At 40.7% G+C, this 23,779-nt stretch overlaps 5 protein-coding genes and 1 non-coding gene across 8 annotated transcripts; 5 read left to right on the plus strand and 1 right to left on the minus strand.

Moving 5' to 3' along the window:
• Positions 1–56: 56 nt before the first annotated feature.
• On the plus strand, positions 57–7,905 carry LOC141833978 (deoxyuridine 5'-triphosphate nucleotidohydrolase). The gene is made up of 6 exons (XM_074721453.1): positions 57–93; positions 151–220; positions 6,885–7,028; positions 7,116–7,280; positions 7,368–7,459; positions 7,529–7,905. Exons 1-6 carry the CDS (start codon positions 57–59, stop codon positions 7,771–7,773), a joined length of 753 nt encoding a protein of 250 aa, XP_074577554.1. The 3' UTR covers positions 7,774–7,905.
• On the plus strand, positions 1,235–1,308 carry TRNAE-UUC (transfer RNA glutamic acid (anticodon UUC)). Its single transcript has one exon. It is a non-coding gene; the product is annotated as a tRNA-Glu (tRNA).
• LOC141833684 (receptor-like protein kinase 7) lies at positions 1,761–5,073 on the minus strand. The gene is made up of 2 exons (XM_074721170.1): positions 2,407–5,073; positions 1,761–2,246 (listed from the first exon to the last, which is right to left on the minus strand). The coding sequence occupies exons 1-2, from the start codon at positions 5,036–5,038 to the stop codon at positions 1,891–1,893; spliced, it is 2,988 nt and encodes a 995-aa protein (XP_074577271.1). The 5' UTR covers positions 5,039–5,073; the 3' UTR covers positions 1,761–1,890.
• Positions 7,906–9,540: 1,635 nt separating the features above from the next.
• Positions 9,541–15,339, plus strand: LOC141833837 (uncharacterized). 3 transcript variants are annotated; one of them, XM_074721335.1, is made up of 11 exons: positions 9,541–9,775; positions 9,926–9,987; positions 10,084–10,145; positions 10,243–11,130; positions 11,217–11,296; positions 11,367–11,461; positions 11,537–11,581; positions 11,654–11,752; positions 11,828–11,932; positions 14,777–14,865; positions 14,933–15,339. In XM_074721335.1, exons 1-11 carry the CDS (start codon positions 9,616–9,618, stop codon positions 15,105–15,107), a joined length of 1,860 nt encoding a protein of 619 aa, XP_074577436.1. In that variant the 5' UTR covers positions 9,541–9,615; the 3' UTR covers positions 15,108–15,339. The 3 variants fall into 3 exon arrangements, with proteins under 3 accessions (XP_074577436.1, XP_074577437.1, XP_074577438.1); XM_074721336.1 differs by having other exon boundaries at positions 10,255–11,130; XM_074721337.1 differs by lacking the exon at positions 9,541–9,775 and having other exon boundaries at positions 9,942–9,995.
• Positions 15,340–16,103: 764 nt separating this feature from the next.
• On the plus strand, positions 16,104–18,272 carry LOC141833791 (protein DETOXIFICATION 33-like). The gene is made up of 8 exons (XM_074721288.1): positions 16,104–16,335; positions 16,425–16,966; positions 17,041–17,127; positions 17,207–17,263; positions 17,354–17,592; positions 17,664–17,782; positions 17,876–17,962; positions 18,088–18,272. The coding sequence occupies exons 1-8, from the start codon at positions 16,138–16,140 to the stop codon at positions 18,157–18,159; spliced, it is 1,401 nt and encodes a 466-aa protein (XP_074577389.1). The 5' UTR covers positions 16,104–16,137; the 3' UTR covers positions 18,160–18,272.
• A 343-nt stretch (positions 18,273–18,615) lies between these two features.
• Positions 18,616–23,744, plus strand: LOC141833491 (uncharacterized). Its single transcript, XM_074720950.1, has 10 exons — positions 18,616–18,881; positions 19,081–19,236; positions 20,394–20,609; positions 20,709–20,891; positions 21,516–21,737; positions 21,947–22,063; positions 22,149–22,292; positions 22,516–22,617; positions 22,766–22,834; positions 23,365–23,744. The coding sequence occupies exons 1-10, from the start codon at positions 18,711–18,713 to the stop codon at positions 23,596–23,598; spliced, it is 1,614 nt and encodes a 537-aa protein (XP_074577051.1). The 5' UTR covers positions 18,616–18,710; the 3' UTR covers positions 23,599–23,744.
• The last annotated feature ends 35 nt before the right edge of the window (positions 23,745–23,779 follow it).

Raw genomic sequence — 23,779 nt, forward strand, 5'->3', positions numbered from 1 at the left:
ATAAGTTAGTCTTATCCTAGCAGATAATAAGACCAATGTTTTTGAAATTCAAAGTAATGGGATTTACACTCTTGCATGTTATGCTTGGACAGGGTATTTCTGAACAAAATTAACAGCATGAAGTTAACGGAAGCGAAAACAATTTTGTAGAAAAAAAGGCGAGGCGTAGAGTCAAACCCTTCGACTTCGATAAGAAGAGCAAAACCCTGCCCAGGATTCGATTCATGGAGATCTGACGACGAACATCCAAGGGGAGCGTAGATTCCGGAATAGGTGAAGTTTTTGCAGGAGGGAAAACTGGAAGAATCAAAGAGGAACGACGCGGAGGCGTAGGTGGAGGGAAGCGGCGATGGGGCAGGATTCCTGGAGTTGTCGAGTCTAGGAACTAACGGCGAAAGGAGAGAGCGGCCGACGAGGAGGCATCGGGTGGAAGCCGCCGCCATCTTCCGGCGATTCGAGCCCGAAGAAGTGAGATAGCGAGAGAGAGACGGAGAAGCACCGGCAGCGCGCGTGGTGGAGCGACGCCGGCTTCTCGTCCCTTCACCTTGACCACCAATCCATCGCTCTTACACGACTTAAGATACGATACTTAAGATACGACTTGCCTGTCGTAACTAAATTTTGCTCTCGGATTTTTAAATAATTCAATGCGTGACGCAACACAATTTGAATATTAACTGGACATAAATCGAAAACGGAAAATCCAGTTGCTCTAATTTTCCGATAAAATAATATATCTTTGGAAAAAAAAAGGATTAAAAATTTAATAATTCTAAAAAAATATTAATTATGGAAAAACTCTTAAATGTTTCATTAATATCATAGTCTTATCTATTTTACTTTTCTACATAATTCTTTAAATCACTCATTTATTAAAAGAGAGACAGTATTTTAATAATAAAATGAAAAACTTAATGGGAGTATTTCAGTATTAATTAAACGTAGGACATTTTGAAATTATTATTAAATATTACAGAGTATTTTACAATTTTTTTTACTGTAAGATTCTTTAAATAAGTAAAACTTACATACAAATTCTTTCCTTTTCTTTCATTAGATGTTTTATCTAAATTTAAACTATAAATTAGATTTCTATTTGATGCCTTGTTCTCTTCTCATTATTCTTTTTTAAGTTTAATAAATTCATCAATTTAATTCTTCTAGAATAAGAGGATAAAGATAGGGAGCTGAAATTAAAAATAATATATTTATTGTAGACAAGGGTTCAACAACATCCATTGTCGTCTAGTCCGGTTAGGATACCTGGCTTTCACCCAGGCGACCCGGGTTCAAATCCCGGCAATGGAAAATTTTTTTATTGTGTTGGGAAAAATGCGGTCCTATTATTTTTCTTTAAATAAGAATCGTTGCTTTTATTACTGTCAATGTTTCCTTTTTGTTTATCGGCATAGGCTCCCAAACTGTGTGTGTATAAACATGCAATTAGACTTATCATTGAAATTATTTTTCCAAATAATACTGTAATTTATGAGTAGGAGTTTTTGGATAAAAGATGTTAACATGTCTTGTTCTCGAAAAAAAAAAAGTAGAATTCGCCACCTTATCGGTTTCACATGGTCGATCTTATGATCAACTGTGAAGAGATAAATCGAAAAATTACAGTTGATCACGATGCAAAAGGATATTATCTAATTTTATCAGGAATCGAATCCTTGTCCTTTTCTGTAAATTTGTTAAGTCGTAATCAACTCAGGCCCAAAGGCAACACGTCTAGAAACAAGAGGACAGCAGTCAAAACGCTGGATATCATTTGACTTTGACTTGATTTGACCCCCTAATAATTGATGGACATGGAAACCATCTGGTGTTCTTGCTCCCTATCCATTTTACACTTCAACGATTCACGTATTGCATCGTACACCATGAGCCTTACGCCGTCAACTTCTTGTTTAGATGTTTCACAGCTCCACCGTTCACGACCTCCTCCAGCATCTTCACCACCGTCCTCATCGACGGCCGCAGCGCCGGCAGCCTCGCCGTGCACAGCAGCGCCACCCGCAGGACCCTGACCGACTCTTCCTTAGCCCACTGCGGTCCTATTCTGCCGTCCACCACCGCCATCACGCTCTCCCTGCTGCGCATCTGCTGCGACACCCAGTGCACGATGTCTTTGCTCTCGCCGTACTCCGCCTCGATCGGCCGCCTTCCGGTCACCAACTCCAACAGCACCACCCCGAAGCTGTACACGTCGCTCTTCTCGTCCACCTTCCATGTGTACGCGTACTCTGCATTTCCAAACCACGTTAATTTAGAGGAACACGACCAATAACAAATCGATAAAACGGCGATGCCAATCGATGATTCTTTTCAACAACTTGAACAGGATGATTAATTAAATTTAATTACGACAAAGGTAAGAGATTTTGAGGAAACAGAGTGAAATACCTGGAGCGATGTAGCCGTGGGTGCCGGCGATAACAGGGGAAGAAGAAGCTTCCCGTGCACCACCTCCGGCTGCGGCGGCGCTGGTGGAATGCAGGATCTTGGCGAGGCCGAAGTCGGCTATACGAGGCTTGAGGCATTCATCAAGGAGGATGTTGCTGGACTTGACGTCCCGGTGAAGGATGGGGCGTTCACCGCCGTGGTGCAGGTACTCGAGACCTCTCGCCGCCCCTAGCGCCACTTGGTACCTCTCCTCCCAACTCAACTCCACCGCCTTCACCGGCGGCTCCTCCGCCGGACCGTGAAGCTTATCCCATAGGCTGCCGTTGGGAAGGTGCTCGTATACCAGGAGGCACCACTCCTCGCTCGTGATGCTGCAGTAGAGTTTCACCACGTTGACGTGGCGCACGGTGCTCAATGTTCCCACCTCTGCTTCGAACTGCCTCGTGGCCAGCCGCTTCGGCGGCCGCCTCTGCGCCGCTGCCAGAATCGCCGCAGTGCTCCGTTCCTTGGTTTCCTCCGCCGAATTGCGCCGTATCTGCTTCACCGCCACCACTTCTCCGTTCGCGAGATGCACCTGATACACCTCGCCGGAGCCGCCCTTTCCGATGAGATTTTCTGGTTTGATTCCTTCCACAATCTCCTGGTCGTCGAACGTCACGATCCTGAACGACTTCATGTCCCATGACGGATCTTTTGCGAAGGCCCCGACGTCGGCCTCAATCGATTCGTCGCGGCGCGTCTTTAGCACGATGTAAAGACCGAGACCGGCTAGGAAGACTGCTGCGCCGGCGAGAATGCATATGAGGAAGGTGCGCAACTTGAAGGTGGAACCCCTGCTGAAGACAAGGCATCGCTTGACGGAGCTAAGTTTGTCGGCGTCGCTGCCATCGACGCAGAGGTCAGGGTTCCCGGCGAAGCTACCACTGTAGGCCGAAATGGCAAGCCCCGACGGTATGGCTCCGGTGAGGCGGTTGTTGGAGAGATCAAGGAAGGAGAGCTTCAGTGCGGGGAAGCTTGCCGGGATCTCGCCGGAGAGCTTGTTATCCGACAAATCTAGCGAGTTGAGCCTCGTCAGCTGGCCGAGGCTTGCCGGGATGAAACCGGAGAGCAGGTTCTCCGCTAGGTTCATGGAGCTTAACTTGACGCACGAACCGATCTCTTCCGGGATCTCGCCGGAGAAGTCGTTGCTCTGCAGATAAAGGCTCACGAGGTTTTGTAAACGTCCGATGCTCGCCGGAATCTCACCTAAGAATTTGTTGTTATACATCTCTATGCCAGCAATACCTCCCGCGCCTCCAATCTCCTGCGGAATCTGACCGGAGAACAGGTTATCGGAAATAAAGAGCTGGTTCAAAGACCTGGCCCTCCCGATCCCAGCGCCAATGGAACCTTCAAATCGGTTGATGGCAAGATCAATAATGTTCAAGTTTGGCAAGCTCCACAGACCAGAGGGAACCTCGCCGGAGAGAGAGTTATTGCTGACCCTGAACCGAAGTAGCGAAGAGCAATTGGCGTAGTTCGCGGGGATCTCCCCGGTGAACTTGTTCTCCAGCATCAGAAGCTTTTTCATGGTACCCTTCGAGCACATATCCGGCGGGATCGGCCCCGTAAAGAAGTTAGTCGACACGTCGATGTAGTTGAACTCCGTCCAACTTCCGAGCTTCGCCGGCAACGTCCCGCTGAACCTATTTGAGTACAACGAGAGGTTGGTGAGGAATCGGAAATCCCCAAATTCCGGCGGCACCTCGCCGTAAAGGTCGTTCTGGAACAGCTGTAACGAAACGAGGTTCGTCAAGCTCCGGAGCTCCGATAGGTCGCCTTCTAAATTGTTCATCGACGCATCGAAGAAGGCCAATTTTGAAAGATTAGCGAACCCAGTTGGGATACGCCCGGTGAGCGAATTGTTGTAAAGCTCGAGCTGCCACAGATCGGAGAGCTTGGAGATCTCTGGGGGGATCACTCCGGTGAGAAAGCTGTTGGATATCTCAAGGTTGATGAGTTTTGTCAGGTTGCCGATTGCCGGCGGAATTTGTCCATGGATGTTGCAGTTGGAGAGGTAAAGCCAATTGAGCTCTGTCAAATTCGTCACCACATCAGGGAAAGGATTGGCATCGAAGGAGTTATCCCCGACGCTGAGCACCTCCATCGCAGTCTGCCCGGCGAGGGAGCTCCACGGGAAGGCGCCGGTGAAGTAATTGCTCGTCAAGTTGAGGATTTGTAGCTTGCCAAGAGGCGACAGGTCAGGGATTACCCCGCCGAGGGAGTTGGAGGCGAGGTCGAGCCGGCGAAGGCCGGTGCAGTTGTGGAGGTCATCGGAGATGTCACCAGAGAGATCATTAGATCCCAGGGAGAGCTCGGTCAGGGAAGATAGCCGACAGATAATATCAAAGCGGATTGCACCTGAGATGCCGGTGGCGGTGAGGTCGATTTCTGAAACAGAGCCACCAGAATCACACTTGACACCGGCGAAGCCGCCGCAAATTGGGTTGTCTGCGGTCCATGACTGGAAGGCGGTCGTATTTTCGGTCTCGAAGGACGCTTTGAGCTGGAGGAGGAGTTGTAGCTCCTCTGCTGGAGCTGCCTCGGCGGCGGCGGTGAAGCAGAGTAAGAGGAGGAGTAGAAGGTGGCGCATGGTCAGCGACCGTGATCGAGTTTGCAGGACGAGGAATTAAGAGAGCGATACGCGAGAATGCGAAGTGATGAGTTCGAGGGAGTTGAGAGACGACGATACCGTGCACGAGGGGACGTCCATTTCTCTTAAAGTTTCGCCGGGGTTTGTCGTCTGGCGACGCGTGGGCTTGTCACCCCCGTCGTCGCCGCTTTTGACTCCGGGGATTAACCGCCGCCGACGGCGGATTAGTCTGGACTCTGCTTTTATCCACTGACGAAACACCTGTGCTGCACGGGTTGATACCTAAAACCATACCCGGCTTCTCATTGGAGATAGAGTTGGTTCCGCCTGATACAACATTTAGTAAACGGCAAGTCAAGTGGAGGTTAGGAGATAAAGATTAGATCAAGTTGGCGGATTAGACGTGTAACCGGACGATATTAGCAAGCCAACAAACACAGGCAAACGTAATTTTAGATTTATTATGATGATCGGTTAGTTCTTTATGCTAAGGACTGGATAATTACGCCCTTAATTATGATTAATAACAAATATTCATTTAGGTCAACGTGAAATTGTCATCATCGTCGTTCTTATCATTTATGCTGATGTAAATCGTATCGCTCTGGTCAGATTCGGTTTATTTATTAAAAAAAAACAGATTGAAAATGGGTAGTTCCTGTTCTAGTGCAGTGAAACAGGCGCAAGTAACGGTGATAACCATTTTGTTGAATGCTGAAATTGACTTTGTGTTTGGAGAAGAAAGTTTAAGGGTTTTGTTTGTTTGCACAGAAGAGCCGGGTTCTTGTCTCGCTAGGCTTCTTTGTCATATTCAGCTTTAAGGTGGGACTATGTGTTCATGTTATTGCTTACAAGATCAGTCTGGATCGATCTGTCCAGTTGCTAAATGGATTGTATAAATCTACTCCAAGCTCAAAAGTATTGAATTCTTTTTCAAAGTATTAATAGTTAATACAAGTGCTTTCTACGTATGTATCCAGTAGGAAGAAAACTGAGTGCATATATCACAAGGACGGCAATAAGCCATACAGTGGAAGCATGCAATGCTTTTATTTGTTTTTTCTTCTTCTTGAGAACATGTAAAGACAATACTTTAATTTACACTTAATTGGTTCATGGAAAAGCAAAAGAGATGAAGGCTGATATATGCACCTAAAATCTCCCATATTTGTGGCTTTATTTCCTCTGTTTTTTTTTCTAAAGTAATTGCAAACAATTCAGTAAAATCTTGATATATTTTCCGTTACTAATAAATAATAATATGAATGATAAATTCCAAAGTGGAGATTGAAACTGAAGAATTTAAGATATCTGCTTTCTAGTGCTTGATGAAGAAAACACCAATTTGTTTTTAGAGAAAATCAATAAAATAAAAAGTGATACTAATGACCGTTTTAAATTATAGCAAAACAACGGAGCTGAACGTTACGAGTTGAGGCAAAGTTAAACGTAAAGATTAATATAGTTGAAAAATCTCTGTAAAATTTAACATTGCTGCCAAATTTATTAGATTTTTGTTCTGGTATGTTTAATGTGATTGTAATTTATGTTAAGTGTTGCAACGTCGTTATATATATATATTTTTTATGTTTTTTTTTTAATACTAGTTTTGTGTTGCCGTACGTCTCTTACCTTGAGCCTAAACCTCGGGAGTTAGGTCAAAACCGACATGGCCCGAGTCCATCCAACTGATTTTTATTATAATATATTTTTATAAAAAATAATATATATCTAATAAATTGACACGTGGATCCAAACTGAAAAAGGAAAAAAAAAACTTGCAAATTTTTGGCTCCAAATTCAAAAGAAACTGGAAACGCCGTGGCGGGGACTTTGCCGCGAAAACGAGCATAATTTTAGGGCCTCTCTCTTTCTATATATATCAGAAGCCGTGCCCCAGTTTCTCCACGTTTCCCCCTCCCATCCCTGTTCTCAAAGCCGTCTTCTACTTCGCATCAATGGCCTCCATCGCTGACTCCACCAACGGCGCATCAATGGCCTCCATCGCCGACTCCACCAACGGCGGCGACCTTCATGAGCCACATCCCAAGATCCCAAAGCTCTCCGAGAACGGCGGCGCCTTCGACGTTCATGAGCCACATCCCAAGATCCCAAAGCCATCCGAGAACGGCGGCCTCCACCGCGAGATCCATCTCCCTCTACTCCGTGTCAAGAAGCTTTCGGAAAAAGCCGTCCTGCCTTCGCGAGCCTCTCCTCTTGCTGCCGGCTACGATCTCTCCAGGTATTACCGGTTTCTCATATTTTTTTCTCCCATCATTTCGGTCGCCGAACGAATCATGCATCCGATCGCTTCACATTCTCGATGCAGTGCGGCGGGAGTGGTCGTTCCTGCACGAGGCAAAGCCCTAGTTCCAACCGATCTCGGCATCGCCATTCCCGACGGCACCTACGCCCGCATCGGTAATTTCATCCTTCCACACGTTCGATGAAATGCTAACGTGAAAGATTATTAAAACCCTACACTTGCAGCTCCGAGATCGGGCCTAACATGGAAGAACTCGATCGACGTGGGAGCCGGTGTGATCGATGCGGACTATCGGGGGCCGATCGGAGTCATCCTGTTCAACCACTCGGATTTAGACTTCGAGGTGAAAGCTGGTGACCGAATAGCACAGCTGATACTCGAGAGAATTGTGACGCCGGAGGTGATCGAAGTTGTGGATTTGGATGCGACTGCCAGGGGAGACGGTGGATTTGGATCCACAGGCATTTGACGCGTCACAAAATTTTGCTCCAACCTTCTCGGTCTGTGGAACTGGAGTGATTGAATTTAATGGTGGCTCGTGACTTCCTTGTTAAATCTTGTGATCTGCATTAATTGCTTTTTGTTGGCAAACTGATATTTTGTAGGCGAACTAGCAGTGCTCTTACTGCCTTCAGACATGGTTTCAGTTGCACATTCTGTCATGGTCAAAATTTAATTTTTTTTTGATGGGAATGAAAAAACTGATATCGATCCAACCTGACTTAGAGGTATCGAAGCTTAATTTGTCTTTGGATCTAATTAAATTAACCATTAAGAACTTGAATTTATGAAATTTAGAATAAATAAAGTTTGTAATGTGTGAAACGCTTGCTTGGCATTCTGATCACTGATCGAAGATTTCATGAGCTCATATCCTTCAGAGCTTATGAACATTAGAAAAGCTACTAAGATTCATTCAAAGTGGAATAATAAGACGACTAAGATCCAACAATCAACAAACCAAGGAGAGGAGATCCTTTCATGGATTAAATATCATGTTCCCGCACTTGCATTTCCACTTCAGAGGCTTGTAATTGGATCTTTCGTTCGCAGTCAGCTCATCAATGTCATCATGCATTGTAGTTGCAGGCATCTGAACTGCTTCGCAATGGCCTCTGCATCTCTTGCATCTCATTTCGCAGTTTGGTGGCCTTGATCCCATCAATGCTTCGCCCAACAACACCTCTCTTTCCTGCACCAAATGATCACGATCAGAGAATAATCAGAAGAAATTAATAATATTATCTCATTCACCAGCTGCATGCTGAATTGTCTGATCACCTTTTCATCGTAATTCTTCATCAGCTTGCCCACATGAACTTGCACGCAAGTGAAGAGGAGCAGCACTAACATGGAGAGGAGAGGAACTCTATGAATTTGACAGCGGCCGCGAAGCGGAGCGCTAGCCATTTCTCAAAAATGATCAAAAAGCTTCGCGGTTAAAATGAAACGAGGTGAGACGAAATATATAGCTGTCGTTTATTACTACTGTTGTAATTATTTGTTGAATTTAACCTGGCGATCGATGCAGTGATGATATGAAGAACGGCATGAATGGTAACGACACGAGGTAACGAGCAGGAGAAAAATTACAGCTGACACCATTAATGCTTGGTGTTTGAGGTCAGAAGGTACAGAGGAATATGACGGAAATGAGTTAATTGGGGGGTGCCCAGAGAGAAGGCCTGGGGAAGAAGAGCATGTGCAGGAGCTGGATCTTAGCTTCGCAGTTGTACTATTACCCTGCTCTTGTTTTTTACCTTTGTAAAAATGTTCACAAATCTTTTCAAATTCTCCTTGTCGTATCGCTGCAGAACTTCCTCTGGTAAGTGGTAAGAACCTTTGGATTCCTTTTGCTGTGTTTTATAGTCAAGAGAGCTCTACAATTTACTTTTGTCAAAGAATTCATTTAACGTTATTAACTCAAAAAAATAGGAGAATGAAAAAATATATATATATATTATGGCTGCTGTTTTTACGTAAAAAGATGGAATCTACTACATACGATCGTACGCGAGGAGATAAATCGAGAAACAACCAGGTAGAAAGAGAATATTGAACCCTGGCTGCTGTTCGATAGTTGATGTAAAAAGAGTCCGCATAGAAGTAATCCCCAAGCAGAGCCCATTTATTAGATTCGACGGCCTGCCTTCGCCAAAGGGCCGCTCCAACGGCTAGTTTTTTGTGACATGAAAAGCCGACCGCATTCCTTCTCTATCGTTCTTCGATCTCGCTCGATTGACCTCGATCTCGTTTGTTCGTCTCACGGTTACGATCTCAAGTTCTCTTGATCAACTCGTTCCGAGTTGGAATGGAGAAGCTCCGGTTGGATTTGGTTGAAGAATCAGAGGCCACGACCAGCGGAGTGGGCGACGAAGTGTACGAGGAGATCGAGGCCCCCAGATTCGTCGACTTCACCGTCCCAGACTGCTCTCGTCAGGACGACCGCTCCTGGTTCTGCTCCCGCGTTGGTGAGCTCTTGCCTCAACAATTTATATCAATAAGGGTTTTCGAGTTTGTTTACCTTGTCGAAAGATTCTTTTTTTTCCCGCTCGGATATCTTCCATTTCTCGTTGTAATTTTATTTAATTCTTACTTGTATTATGGTGATTGATGTTTAGGTTGTGATCAAACTCACGAAGAAGTAGATCCTGATGCTCTCCTCAGAAGCTTTCGGCTTAGGGTTTGACTGTGCCGTCCCCTTTCTGTCATTTTCCTCCTCTTTTATAGTTTTTGAGGTTATTACTTTTCAAATTTTTCGCTTAATAATGAATCGCAGGTCATGGCAGCAAGAACCCCCAATGCGCGTCGTGGAAAAGCATGGGATCGAGAAGCTCCAAGGTTTGGATTCTTCATATTTTGTGCTTGTTATAATACTTTTGTATGGAAAAATTATATTTAAAATTCTCAAGTGGGACCAAAATCTAAAGCGAACTAGAGGTTATAACAGTTTGATTCCAAAATGCCCAAAATCTGCTCCTGCAAAATCCTTAAAGTGTAGGATTGTGGGACTGAGCACTGTGACTTCATTGGCCAAAAATATGGCTAAAACCAAGCTAAAGGACCATCCCATCTTGAGATTGAGGTCAAACCCTGGTGAAGCTACGGCGAGAGCACATCATTCTGCGAGAAGAGGAACAATGACAACATCAAAAATCCAAAAACATTCGACCAATCAAGAGGGCTTTCGGAGCATGAGACATCCGGGGGAACCAGTTGGTGTAGTGATGAACAATTCCATGGCAAAGTCTTTGTTTGTTGAGACTGTTGCTGCTGCTTCAACTACTATTACTAACAAGGAAAAGCCGGAGAGTACTTCCACATCCAAATGTGAGACTTCTGTATCAGAGGTTTGTGTTACAATGAAGAATGTCAAAGTTGCCAAACACACGAAGAATGTGCCCAGCAGGTATCTCTGTATAACAAAAAATCCCAAGACCACAAAGAATGCTGGAGACTCTGCACAGAATTTGGTAAAGGCTCATGAAATTAAAAGGAAGATGAAGTTGAAAAGTGAAGCATCTTCAAAGTTATGCAATCCCTCGAATGAATCGGAAGTTGATAGAGAAATGGATTGTAATGTAGCTTCAAAGGTTGATAAGCAATTTCTTGCTATCAATGCAGATAAAGAGTGTCTGAAGTCAGGTGACATGCGCTCAGTAGGTGTAATAAAGTCAACAACAATGGGTAACTGTCAGAAAGATATAAAGCACAAAGCTTCTTGGATTCACTCTTCCTGCAAACCAGATAGTGGAGCTCAAAAAGTAGAAATGATGATTGAGGTAGATGATGATAAAGAAAATGCTCCTATCACCAACAAGGAAAGGTATTTGTAGTTTTGTTTTAACTGACTTTTACTTCTTTTCTCCTCAAATTGATTAAGGGAAGTTAACTTTATGTTGTTATTGACAGAGTTGTTAATTCAAACACCCGAAATCATGCAAGTAAGAGCATCATATCTGCAATTAGAGAAAATGTTCCCCAGAAGGCAGGTTACAGTTTTCGTCTGTATAAAATAGATATTTGTAATTTCAGTGAACAATTGTGTATTTGTACAGGCAGTTATACCTCAAATAAATTCCACCACTGAGACTTCTGATCGAGGGAAGCATAAAAGGACAATTACAAATCCAAGGCCTTTTAGACTAAGAGTTGATGTGAGTCCCTTTGTCATTGAAACTTTAAAATAAACTTTGATGGATATGGTTAGAATTTAGTCATTTTTTTGTCAGGAAAGGAGAATTCTTAAGGAAGCAAACCATGAAAGAAGGCTTCAGGTAGAAGTTATAGTTTTTGTCTGTATAAAATAGATATTTGTAATTTCAGTGAACAATTGTGTATTTGTACAGGCAGTTATACCTCAAATAAATTCCACCACTGAGACTTCCGACCGAGGGAAGCATAAACGGACAATTACAAATCCAAGGCCTTTTAGACTAAGAGTTGATGTGAGTCCCTTTGTCTTTGAAACTTTAAAATAAACTTTGATGGATATGGTTAGAATTTAGTCATTTTTTTGTCAGGAAAGGAGAATTCTTAAGGAAGCAAACCATGAAAGAAGGCTTCAGGTAGAAGCGCAAGCACAAAAGAAAAGGGAATCCAGTCTCATGCATGTAGAAATGATCAAGGTTAGTAGTTGGTTGTCCTTTTGTAAAAATTATTTTAGCTTCTTAGCATATGAGGGTGAGTGTACTTCACATATGAGGGTGAGTGTACTTCACTTGATTAGACCAAACTTAACGCATAAAGGGATGAGGTAATATTTGTTTGACACATGAATTAAATATTTATGTTTTTGATACTCCCCTTCATGTGTGGTGAGTAAAATTCATGTCCCAAACACAATACATCCATTGATGAGATAGTTCTTTTTTCTCAAACCTATAGGATTTAAACCTTGAACCTTTTGCTATGATATCATGTCAGAATTGATTGACTATCATTTATCCCTAAAACTTATGTGGCTAAAAAAGGGATTAATTACATATTTGTATCTTAATAGTAGACATGCCTAATTTTTAAACAACATAATGTTGGGCGCTATGATAATATTTGCACATTATCATTGCACATCCATATCATCTCCCCATTTTCAACGCATCACATTCCACTGCATGGTTTGTTAATGATCCGATTTGAGATTAAGGGATGGGTTAACTTCTGTCAAATCATCTCCTATCAAGTCGGCCTTTGACAGGTTGACTTCTAACAGGTCGGATTAGCGATCGACAAATTGGATAAAGCAGATTTCTAATGGGACGCCCCACAAAGGAGGGCAAGAGATCCGTGGAAGACCTCCAATACTCACTATTGAAAAACGGGGTGGAAAAGATTGTTGTCCTGTCATGCCTACACTCGATATTATCGTTCTTGCTTTGGAGATGACTCAGGAGGATATATTGGGGACTTAACCCCAAGTTGGGTTGAACTGAGAGGAACTAGTTTGACCCATTCTGACTTCATCGCGACCCGGATTGAACTTCATAATGGCGGTCGACAAGGAATGAGACACGACTGTTATAGGTGTGTCCCTGGTTACTGGTTCCTTCTTCTCTATCTAAGGTAGCGGTATCAACTAGGAAAAAAGGAGATGTAAGATTCTCAACTTTATTATGTCTTACTTTGTTATAATCTTTTCCACTCAATATTTCTCCAGAACTAACTTGAGTATCGGAGGGGCCATGTGCCTTGGCCCCTTCTAATCTCCTGTTAACTTCTTTCAACAGTGAGTATTAGATGTCTTCAACAGAACTCTCGTCCTCGTTTGTGGGGCATCTTGCTAGAAATCCGCCTTATCCGATTCGTTGATCGTTGATTTGCCTCGCGAGAAGCCAACCCGTCAAAGGCTGACTTGACAAGAGACAATTCGACAGGAGTTAACCCATCACTTGATCTTAGACTGGATCATTTTGGCGTCATCTGTAGGAACACTAAGTTGAAACGTTGAGATGAGATGCACAAGTAAGCCAAGGATCTCAAGGATCTACCTCAGGAGAAAGAGGTTAGGTTCCCCAACCTAACTCAAGGACTCCTACTCTAATAGTAGAGAACTTGAGCCGGATAATACAACCACGGTCTAAGAATTTACGACAACAGTCCGTACTAAATCCTTCCCATGTACTTGGGAGGATGTCAGCTTCTCAAGATAGCGATCTTGTGAGCCAACAGATTGGGAGCCCTCTCAAAGGGACTCTAAAGGTGGTAAGGCTGTTACAATTAAAGAAAAAAAGGAATCTCCTTGGAAATTTTGGCAGAAGAGTTACCAAGCCGGTTTCAACCACTACAAGTTGGTGAGTATACTGGATCTTTAAATCCAGAGGACTATTTGTGTTGATTTGAGAATGCTGTCTTTCTGCATTAATCTATGGACGAGGTGAAATGAAGAGTTTTTCTAACAACTCTAGCAGGGATGGTCCAACGATGGTTTAGCTGCTTGTCATTTGACTCTATACGATCCTTCGAGGAATTTAGCACTATGTTTCTACACTATTTTGCTAGTTGCAAACGCTATCAAAGACTTCTCTTAGTCTTTTCGCTACAAAGCAACGGAACTAGGAGACTTTGTGGGAACACATCTAGCTCTTTAATTGCATCGTTGTGGAGGTACTTTTTGCTACCTCTGAAATTTTGATCAGTGCCTTTTCCTAAGGACTATTGGAGAAACCTCCAACCAGACCTTTTAGAGAGAACTGAGAAGTATATCAACGTAAAGGAGGCATAAGACTCTCAACTTTATTATATCTTACTTCGTTACATTCTTTTCCACTCCATTTTTCTTTAGAATTGACTTGAGCATCGGAGGGGCATGCACCTGGGCCCCCTTTTAATCTCCTGTTAATCTTTTTCAACAGTGAGTATTGGAGATCTTCCACGGAGCTCTCATCCTCCTTTGTGGGGCATCCCGCTAAAAATCCGTCTTATCCAATTCGTCGATTGCTGACCTGACCCACCAGAAGTTGATCCAATCAGAGGCTGACTTGATAAGAGACGATCCGACAGGAGTTATACCCCATCTCTTGATCTCAGACCGGATTAATCAATAATATAGATTCTTTCTCACTTGGCGTTCCACTAGAAGTAAAACTGAGCACAACTTTAATCAGAACGACTTCCTTGGTCACTGCGGAGAGGGTGTGGTTATGAGTTTGGAAGGAGCGGACGTTAGCAACTCCAATGGCATCAATTTGAATACAAGTTGAGTCCAACTTGAGCCCAAACTAGCTCAAGCCTATTTTCGTATGGAGTCCACAAGTCCTAATTAGACCCAAAATGAGTGCCAAAAACAATGAATCAGCCTCATGATAACTTGGGTCCAGTCCAAGTTTTGAACAAAAACAACAATTAGACTAGACCCCTAGAATGACTGTATTTTTTTGGGTGTTAAAATGTAGTTTGATATTGAAGATATTACCTTAACAATGTAAGGGAAGTGATATAATAATACTGTTAGGAATTCTGATTTTGGTTTGCAGGTAGTAATAACCAAGGAGAAATCCACTAAAAAGATCCAGAGCAGGCCTCTCATGAGGGCACCATCACGGCAGACATCCAAAGACAAAAGGTTCACCTCCTCAAAATTGTTACTCTGTGTGGATAAATTGCATTATTAACATATTTCATTGCTGCAGTGTGACAACATTGAGGAAGCCACTGGATGCTAAACTAGGAAGAGATAACAGCAAAACTGAGAATCATGCTGTTACATCAAAAGGCAGAAAACCTGCAACAGTCCCCCGTGAACCAAACTTCAATACAATGCATCTACCAAGAGGTTGCTCTAAAAGGGCGGAATGGAAAAGTTGATGAATCTAGCTTCCATAGCTGCCTTGATTAATTTGTTCCACAAAATTCCTTTGTACTAGAGGCATCAAATCCTTTTCATTCAATGGTTCCATTGAATATTTCCCCCGTACTCTTCAAAAAACTCTTTCCACTGTAAATTGTTAAATGACTGTCTAATGTTGGATCATGTGTTAAACTACGGGAAGGAGATGACAAGTCATGTATTATCAGTCTGACAAATGGGCCTAGTTACATTAAAAATAAGAATATTATGTTTTATTTTGGTTAGTGATGCTGCACTTTTTTATTTAAATAATATTTGCCTTAAAATGGGTATTTGCTTACATTTTATACATTCAAATTTATTATTTTCATGGAATATGAATTGCTGAATGTGCAGATATGGTTAGATGCCCTTGAAACAAGTATGCAAATTTCTATGAAGTTAAAAAATTTCTATGAAATGGAACTCATCACTTTTAGAATTATAGATTCAAATAACTGGATAACTAATGTCAAGACCTACAACGTGGTTGGTGATATTTCCTCAGGCAATCATACAAGCAAGGAAATGGTTAAACAAAGTAGCAAGTAGGCAGTGGGGTTGGGTTGGGTTGGGTTGGTGAAGGTTTGACTAAGGCCACCAAACAGAAGATAAAACAGAGATTGGGTCCACTTAAATGATCATTCTGTGGAAACAACTCACAAAATACATATATACATATATAATCTCAACCATGCCAATCATAAAGGAAGAGCTCGGGTCATTCATTTGGATGATTCTGAAACATATTATTTTAAGTTTCAATTATAATTGAGATATCCTGGATTTAGACAAAGGTCAAAGTTTATTTACCAAACCAAAATTTGCCTATTGAGAAAATTGAGCAATTCGTCTGCAACTCCACAATAAAACACCATTATGCAATTCTGATTTGATGGATATCCCAATCTGGTTGGTGACTTTTTTTTTTTTTTACATAAACAACTAACATCAGGCATGGCAATTAGCTTCGATCTGCAAGTAGAGTAGCATCAGTTCAATTCAAGCATGGAAAGCCTCTTGTTCAAGTGCTGGCAAGAATCAAAGAAGACATGGCGCATAGCAGGGCCTGCTATTCTTGCATCCGTCTTCCAGTTCTCCATTGGCTTTGTAACCGCCGCCTTCGCCGGTCATCTGGGCTCCGTTCAACTTGCTGCAGTCTCGGTCTCTCAGAACGTCACCGAAGGCTTTGCTTATGGAATTCTGGTATTGATTAATATCAGTCATTTTACTGGCTACTTGTTCAAGTGTTCATCATGGCATTTTATCGAATGGAAACTTGTTATTTCTTGCAGTTGGGGATGGGAAGTGCCTTGGAAACCCTCTGTGGCCAAGCTGTGGGCGCAGGGCAACTTCGCATACTAGGAATCTACATGCAAAGATCATGGGTCATAACCCTTGCCACAGCCGTGGTCTTAACTCCTCTCTATGTGTTCACAGCACCAATCCTGAGACTGCTGCACCAACCCAGTGACATTTCAGAAGTAGCAGGCAAGTTCTGCATCTGGGTCATCCCGCAATTGTTTGCTTATGCTCTAAATTTTCCCCTTCAGAAATTTTTCCAATCTCAGAGGAAGGTGTGGGCCATTACTGCCATCTCTGGGACAGTTCTGGGCTTCCACATCCTCCTCAATTGGATATTTGTGGTGAAGCTTGACCATGGATTACTAGCAGCTGCCATGGTTGAGAATGCCTCGTGGTGGCTCATCGTCTTTGCACAGATGATATATCTGTTATCCGGATGTTTTCCAGACTCATGGACAGGTTTTTCTGCGTTGGCATTCCAAAACCTGTCTTCCTTCTTGAAACTTTCTCTTGCCTCGGCCATAATGCTGTGGTTGGTATCCTCAACTCGAAATCTTGATGAAATTTTAGAATTTTCTAAGTTTAACTTTAGCGTTTTGGTTGCAGCTTGGAGCTTTGGTATTACAGTGCAGTGATCATTCTTGTAGGTTACTTGAAGAATCCAGATACTGCAGTTAGTGCTATTTCGATTAGGTAAATTCTATTTTTTGGAAGAAAATCTACTAAATTTGATTCTTTGATTCAGCAACAGCTTAAGCCTCTCTTTTGACAGCATGAACTATCAAAGCTGGACAATTATGATTGCTCTTGGTTTCTATGTGGCAGTCAGGTAGGTAGGAAAATACTCAATCATTTGAAACTAGTGCCATAAGTCTATTGACTCATTGAAAAAGCTACATGTTTGTATTTCTGGTATCAGTGTGAGAGTATCTAATGAACTTGGGGCTAACCGACCAAAAGCTGCAAAGTTTTCAATAGTTATCATTGTCACCACATCGACCTTCTTCGGAGCCATTTTTATGGCAATAGCTTTCATTTTCAGACAGCAATTGCCAAAGTTTTTCACAGATGAACCAGATGTGATCAGAGAAGCATCCAAGTTAGGGTACTTTCTTGGTGTTCTAATACTTCTGAACAGCATTCAGCCTGTTCTCTCAGGTACTCTCCTACTCGGCACTGAACTCGAAAAAACAAGATCAAGAACTGATTTTCAATCTCAAATTTTGCAGGAGTGGCCATAGGAGCAGGTTGGCAAACCTCAGTTGCATTTCTGAACACAGCATGCTATTACCTCTTGGGATTGCCAATTGGAGCTGTTTTGGGTTTCACGCTTAAGCTCAATGAGCTCGTAAGATTAAAGGGGGAAAAAAAAAGAGTTTTTTCAGTTTTATTTTCACGATATTAACATCTAAATTTAATCTGTTTTCAAATTTTCCTACAGGGAATTTGGATTGGGATGTTATGTGGAACCTTGTTGCAGACTGCTATTTTGCTGCTGATTACATTCAGAACTGAATGGCATAAAGAGGTACCAAACGACCAATAGTTTATTCTGTATCAGTTAACTTTTTGATGAACAAAATGAAAAAATTGCAAGAAATTGGTAAATTCTATGCTTAATTCATTGATTAGATTTCCAAAATACTATTGCAGGCTACTAAAGCAGAAGAACGTGTGAGAGCATGGGAAGGAGGAATAGAATTGTCATCGGCTCAGCAGCACTGAAAAAATGACAAATGCCAGGAAGAAAGAAGTTGAAGAGATCTTCCAGAGCACTTAGGAAAAGTGTCATCTTATATTCTTTCTCACCCCAAGAAAATAGTGTATTATGCCAACCACCAATAAACTGTATACTATACAAAGAAATGAGTTATGCAATTATAAATTATTTTAATTAAAATTTTTAAAATTCAATTTATTTTCTCTTATTAATCTATTTGTGTTTCTTCTTTTCTTCCTTTCTTTCTCTATATTATCAAATTTTAACAAACTGATAATCTATCAAGAAATATGGAAACAAATCTTTATTGCTAGGTTTTTTATTTCATTACAAAATGGGGAAAATATTTGTAAATAGTTAAATCCCTATACAATTAGGAACTTGACAATTATAGCAACTCCTCCAAAAGTAGTATTTTTGAAGAAAAAAAAAAGAAATGTCCAAAACTCCCTGCTTTTTGCGAACTGCCCTGCCCGTCTGCTTGTAGGGCTGCCATCGCCGCGTCCGTCCCCGCTTTCCTGGTCTGGACTTTCACCTTTTGAGACCTCATCGATCAATGGACGTCTTGGTCTCCCCAAGAGCTTCCAGGGTTCGAGGCGCCTGTCCACTCCTCGCCGCCGGGAGTTCCGCGCGCTTAAGGCCGAGTTTTCGCCCTTTCAAGTTCGCTTCGCTGCCTCCTCTACGGTCGTCACTAAGAGTGTCTTCTCCGATTTCATTTGCTGGAGAGGTAACTTTCTCTCGTTTATCGATTAGGCCATTCTTCAAACAGAAAGTTTGCTCCTTTTGAGTGAAAGGTCGATTTTTTCCTTTTTTATAATCGGTTTGGACCATAGTTTTCAAGAATGATGCTGCTGGACTGCTTCTTTTTGTTAGTCGACGTAATTAGATTTATTTAGTTTACGTAGTCTGGATCCTTCTCTCTTCAGGTGGAGAAGAATGACGCGGCTGATCTTGCTAATTGGGATTTGACATCAAGTACAGTGGCATTGTCACCGTTGGATGGACGTTATATGCAAAAGGTGAAGGATTTGCGGCCATTTTTCAGTGAATATGGACTGATCAGGTACCGGGTTTTGGTTGAGGTTCGTATTCTCATTCAACAAGTTCCGTAGCCTCATCCTTTTGTGAAGAAAAAAAATTGGGGGCATATCAAAATCAGGATTACTGACAAAATTATAAACTTGAAATCATATAATCCCATCTATAAACGAAATGGTTTCAACTCAAATATATCTTTACTGTTCTTACTAAGACCAATAGTAGCAGTAAGAAAATATCAAGTGATCGAATGCTTGTCTCATTCACTAATGGAATAAACACACTTCCTAGGGGTCGTTTATCTGAAGTTAAAAATTGGTTCTTAATTTTAGATCAGGTTATGTCACAATATTATCAATTAGATTGTAGAATAAAACATAATCAAGCTTCAAAGGTAGTAGATGATCATCTTAAAAACTTACTGCTCACTGGATCACTAGGTTCCTACAGAACATAGATGGAGACAATGCAAAAACTCTTAAACTTGCCCAATACTTCTTAGAAAGTGTCAGATTTCTTTGTTAATAGTTTTTATACAATTTTTAGGATATATGTTAATGCAATGCACATTATAGAAATTTTATCTGACCCATAATCGGCTTAAATATTATATCCATTGATTAGATCAGTGACATAAAAACATGTATGTGAATTTTCTCTTCATCGTCATGGTGCATGCCAAATTACATTGTTGAAATTGTACTTTAGGAGACACTACTATAACAATTTCTCTCTCTATTATGCCATATTTTACTTCTACAAATATATGCCATATTTGTATCCTTCATGTCGATATCAGTTGTTATTACCAATGCTTCCTAGCGCTACTTGTATCCCCATTAACAAGCTTTAATTGGTTTGATAATCTTATAAAATTTTAGAATATCTGATTTGTATTCAATAAACATTCATTTTATGAAAGTTGTTTTTGTAGGAAAAAATGTTAACAGGCATGGTGCCTATGCTTAAATTAAATTATGTGAAGCTACACAAAAGGTAAGGCTAATAAAACGAAAGCAACCTAGATCAGTAGCCCTTAACATTATGAATATTAAGTCGTTTAATTGGGTAAGTGTTGAGCATTGTTTTATTTGGATACACAAATGATTGGTAGTAGCTATGGTTTAATTGCATAAAAATTATCTTTGAAGGATTTCTTTAGTTGATCTTATTTTGAAGTTATTCAGTTGGTTATCTGCAGGTGAAATGGCTACAAAAACTCTCTCAAATCCCTGAAGTTGTGGAGGTTCCACAGTTTAATCAAGATGCTCATCTTTTTCTGGAAAGTATTATTGATAATTTTGACATAAGTGATGCTATAGAAGTAAAAAAGATTGAGCAAATAACTAATCATGATGTGAAAGCAGTGGAATACTTTTTGAAGCAGAAATGTAAATCCCATTCCGAGATTGCAAAGGTTATTCATTTATTACCTTTTATTGTTTTTTATATTCTAACTCTTAGTTTATGACAATTCGTCTTATGGTTGCTGATTATTATTGTATACTTTTTTCAGGTGCTTGAGTTTTTCCATTTTGCATGCACATCTGAGGATATAAACAATTTGGCTCATGCTTTATCACTTAAAGAGGCTTTGAGTGATGTTGTTTTTCCAGTCATGGTTGATTTGTGTAAAGAAATATCTACTATGGCTAAGGAATATGCACACATTCCTATGTTGTCTCACACACATGGCCAGGTACCCTAGAGGACATTCTAGTTTCTTTGTCATTTTGTCGATAAGTTGCATTTGAAGTTCATATTTTTGTAGCCAGCTACTGTTGGTTCTTACTGTGCACAAGTTAGCTTGGATTCCATTGTCTCGCTATAAATTATAGTATAATTAACAAGTTAATAATCAACTATTCAAATATGATGCAATGTTGAGAAACTTGATGTCACACCTAATGTCACTTATGTACTGTCCAACTAAGACTTATTGGCCATCATAGTCGCTGAATTAGATTCTCTGTCTCTTGCAGTTTGCAATTACACAAGTGCCCCTAAAATTTTGAACTTCATTTTACCCTAGGTGAAGTTTCAAAAATAAGAACAATTTATATTCAGCCAAACTACTATCCTAGAAAAGTGCATACAAGTTTCATGGTTCATATAAATAATGTTTTAGAGCTATAATTTCCATTTATTTATATGTTTCACTACTTTTAAAAAAAATTAATAGGCCTAGAAATTAGTTGCTATAATCATGAAATAATATTCTTCTTTTTTTTTATATGACTAGTTAATCCTGTTGACATTACATCTTTTAAATGGTTTATTTACAGTTGAATGGATTTTAACCCTTTTTTTTTGTCAATTTTAGCCAGCATCACCTACTACTTTGGGAAAGGAAATGGCAAATTTTGCTGTTAGACTTAGTGAGAGAGGAAAGGCATTCTGTAAAATTCGGATTCTTGGGAAGTTTGCTGGTGCAGTTGGAAATTATAATGCTCATAAAGTTGCATATCCTGATATCAACTGGAAATGCATAGCTGCAGAGTTTGTACAGTCTCTGGGAGTAGATTTTAATGCTTATGTAACACAGGTATTTTTTTTACTACATAATCATGTTCTCATCTACTGCTAAGGATTGTGTTAATTTGTGTTCATTGATTTCTTCACCATGATATGATATCTTATTGCTGGAACACATTGATATAATTTGTGTCTTTCTGATTCTAGTCAAGGAAGCTTGTAATTAGCACCATAGTAAATTTATACTGAAGGTATACTTTTTTTTCTCTCTCCATGCAGATAGAGCCTCACGACTATATTGCTGAGCTTTTCAATAACATCATTCAGTTTAACAACATCTTAACTGATTTTGACAGAGATATCTGGAGCTACATATCTTTAGGTTACTTTAAACAGGTAACATGGCTCAAGAGTTCAGAGCTTGATTTCTTTTTTTCTAACAAAATGGATTGGTGAAGGATATCTCTAATACTGCTTGCAGATAACGAAGGCTGGAGAGATTGGATCTTCCACTATGCCTCACAAAGTAAATCCTATAGATTTTGAGAACAGCGAGGGTAATTTGTGCTTGGCAAATGCTATTTTATCAGCCTTAAGCATGAAACTTCCCATCTCACGGATGCAGGTACTAATCCATGTTCACATCTATTCTATGTACATGTTATATGCCATAAATTTTCTATTTGGCAACTAAGATGCATACTCATGTCAACATTGCTGTCAGTAAGATCCAAGCATTTACATGAACATTGAAAAGTTAACATCATTTAATATATATTCATCCAGTTATAATGATTATGGAGGTTGATCTTCATGCTATGCTTTTTGCTATGTATTGTGCTCAACAGCGTGACCTGACGGATTCAACTGTCTTGAGGAACTTAGGTGTTGGATTAGGGTACTCTCTTCTGGCTTATAAAAGTGCATTACAAGGAATCAAGAAGCTCCAGGTATATAACTTGCAATCATGACCTTTAAGAGTCACTGGACGACCTTGAAGGATTGCAAAAAGTTTTCATCTGATTCAGATTGCCTGTGAGGATCATGTGAAATTTAGTTAGTTTGTTCTGAATTGAAATTTGAAATGGTGCTTTGCAGGTGAATGAATCTCGTTTGAATGAAGACTTGGACCAGACTTGGGAAGTCCTTGCGGAGCCTATACAAACTGTAAGACATGTAAAATTAATCTCGTATTTCAACATTTGAATCAAATCATAGAATATCATATTTCAAACATGTTAAATGGTTGTTTTATGATGTTTAGGGAAGACACTATAACATAGACTTGGTTTTCTATTGAAACTAAAACAACCGGCAAGATTTTATCAACTCTTTTTTTAGCAGCATCACTACATTGTAACAATAAACCAATTGAAAGAGTTGATGTGTGTCTCTCTCCATTAGTTTACCTTTTGCAAAATTTAACTTCTATGAGTATCACTGATACTTAAATCAACTACAGAGAAATCAAGTAGAAAAGACTTACAAGTTCGAGCTTTAGGTTTTGTATCTGTTTAGCTCTCCATCATCACATCATTAAGCCATGTTCATCCCGACTGTTTGGTGTTGGCTATATAAATCTTCTGTCGATGTTTGTACAAGTCTATATCACCAATTATACTTAGATTGATTGCTCAAGCTCTTGTTATTGGAAAAACTTAAGCTGGTGTGCCATTTGACTACTTTTGTATCGTTAGGTGATGCGAAGACATGCTGTTCCTGAGGCATATGAGAAGCTGAAGGAATTAACTAGAGGAAGAGAAGTCTCCAAGCAAAGCATCAGAGAGTTCACTGAGTCCTTGGATTTACCTGAGGAAGCAAAAGCAATTCTCTTGAACTTGACTCCAAATTCCTACATTGGAGAAGCGGAAGAATTGGCCAAGTCTGTGGATAAGGCAGTGGATTTAGTAAATGGATTTAAGCTCCCTTGAACCATCATTCTCCAGTGTTTTAGTGTTCAACAGTTATAACTTCATATAATAAATGCGTATTGATCTTGTCCTTTTTCTTCTCTAATAACAGGCAAAATCTAACTTTTTGAGTGAAAATTCAGAGGACTTACTTAACTGAAGCTCATGATGTCATGTTTATGAAAATTTCAACTTTGGCAGA

This window comes from Curcuma longa, chromosome 8 (assembly GCF_044706935.1).
Source record: "Curcuma longa cultivar G26 ecotype Majalengka, Jawa Barat chromosome 8, ITB_CL_G26_1.1, whole genome shotgun sequence".
Lineage (NCBI taxonomy): Eukaryota > Viridiplantae > Streptophyta > Magnoliopsida > Zingiberales > Zingiberaceae > Curcuma > Curcuma longa.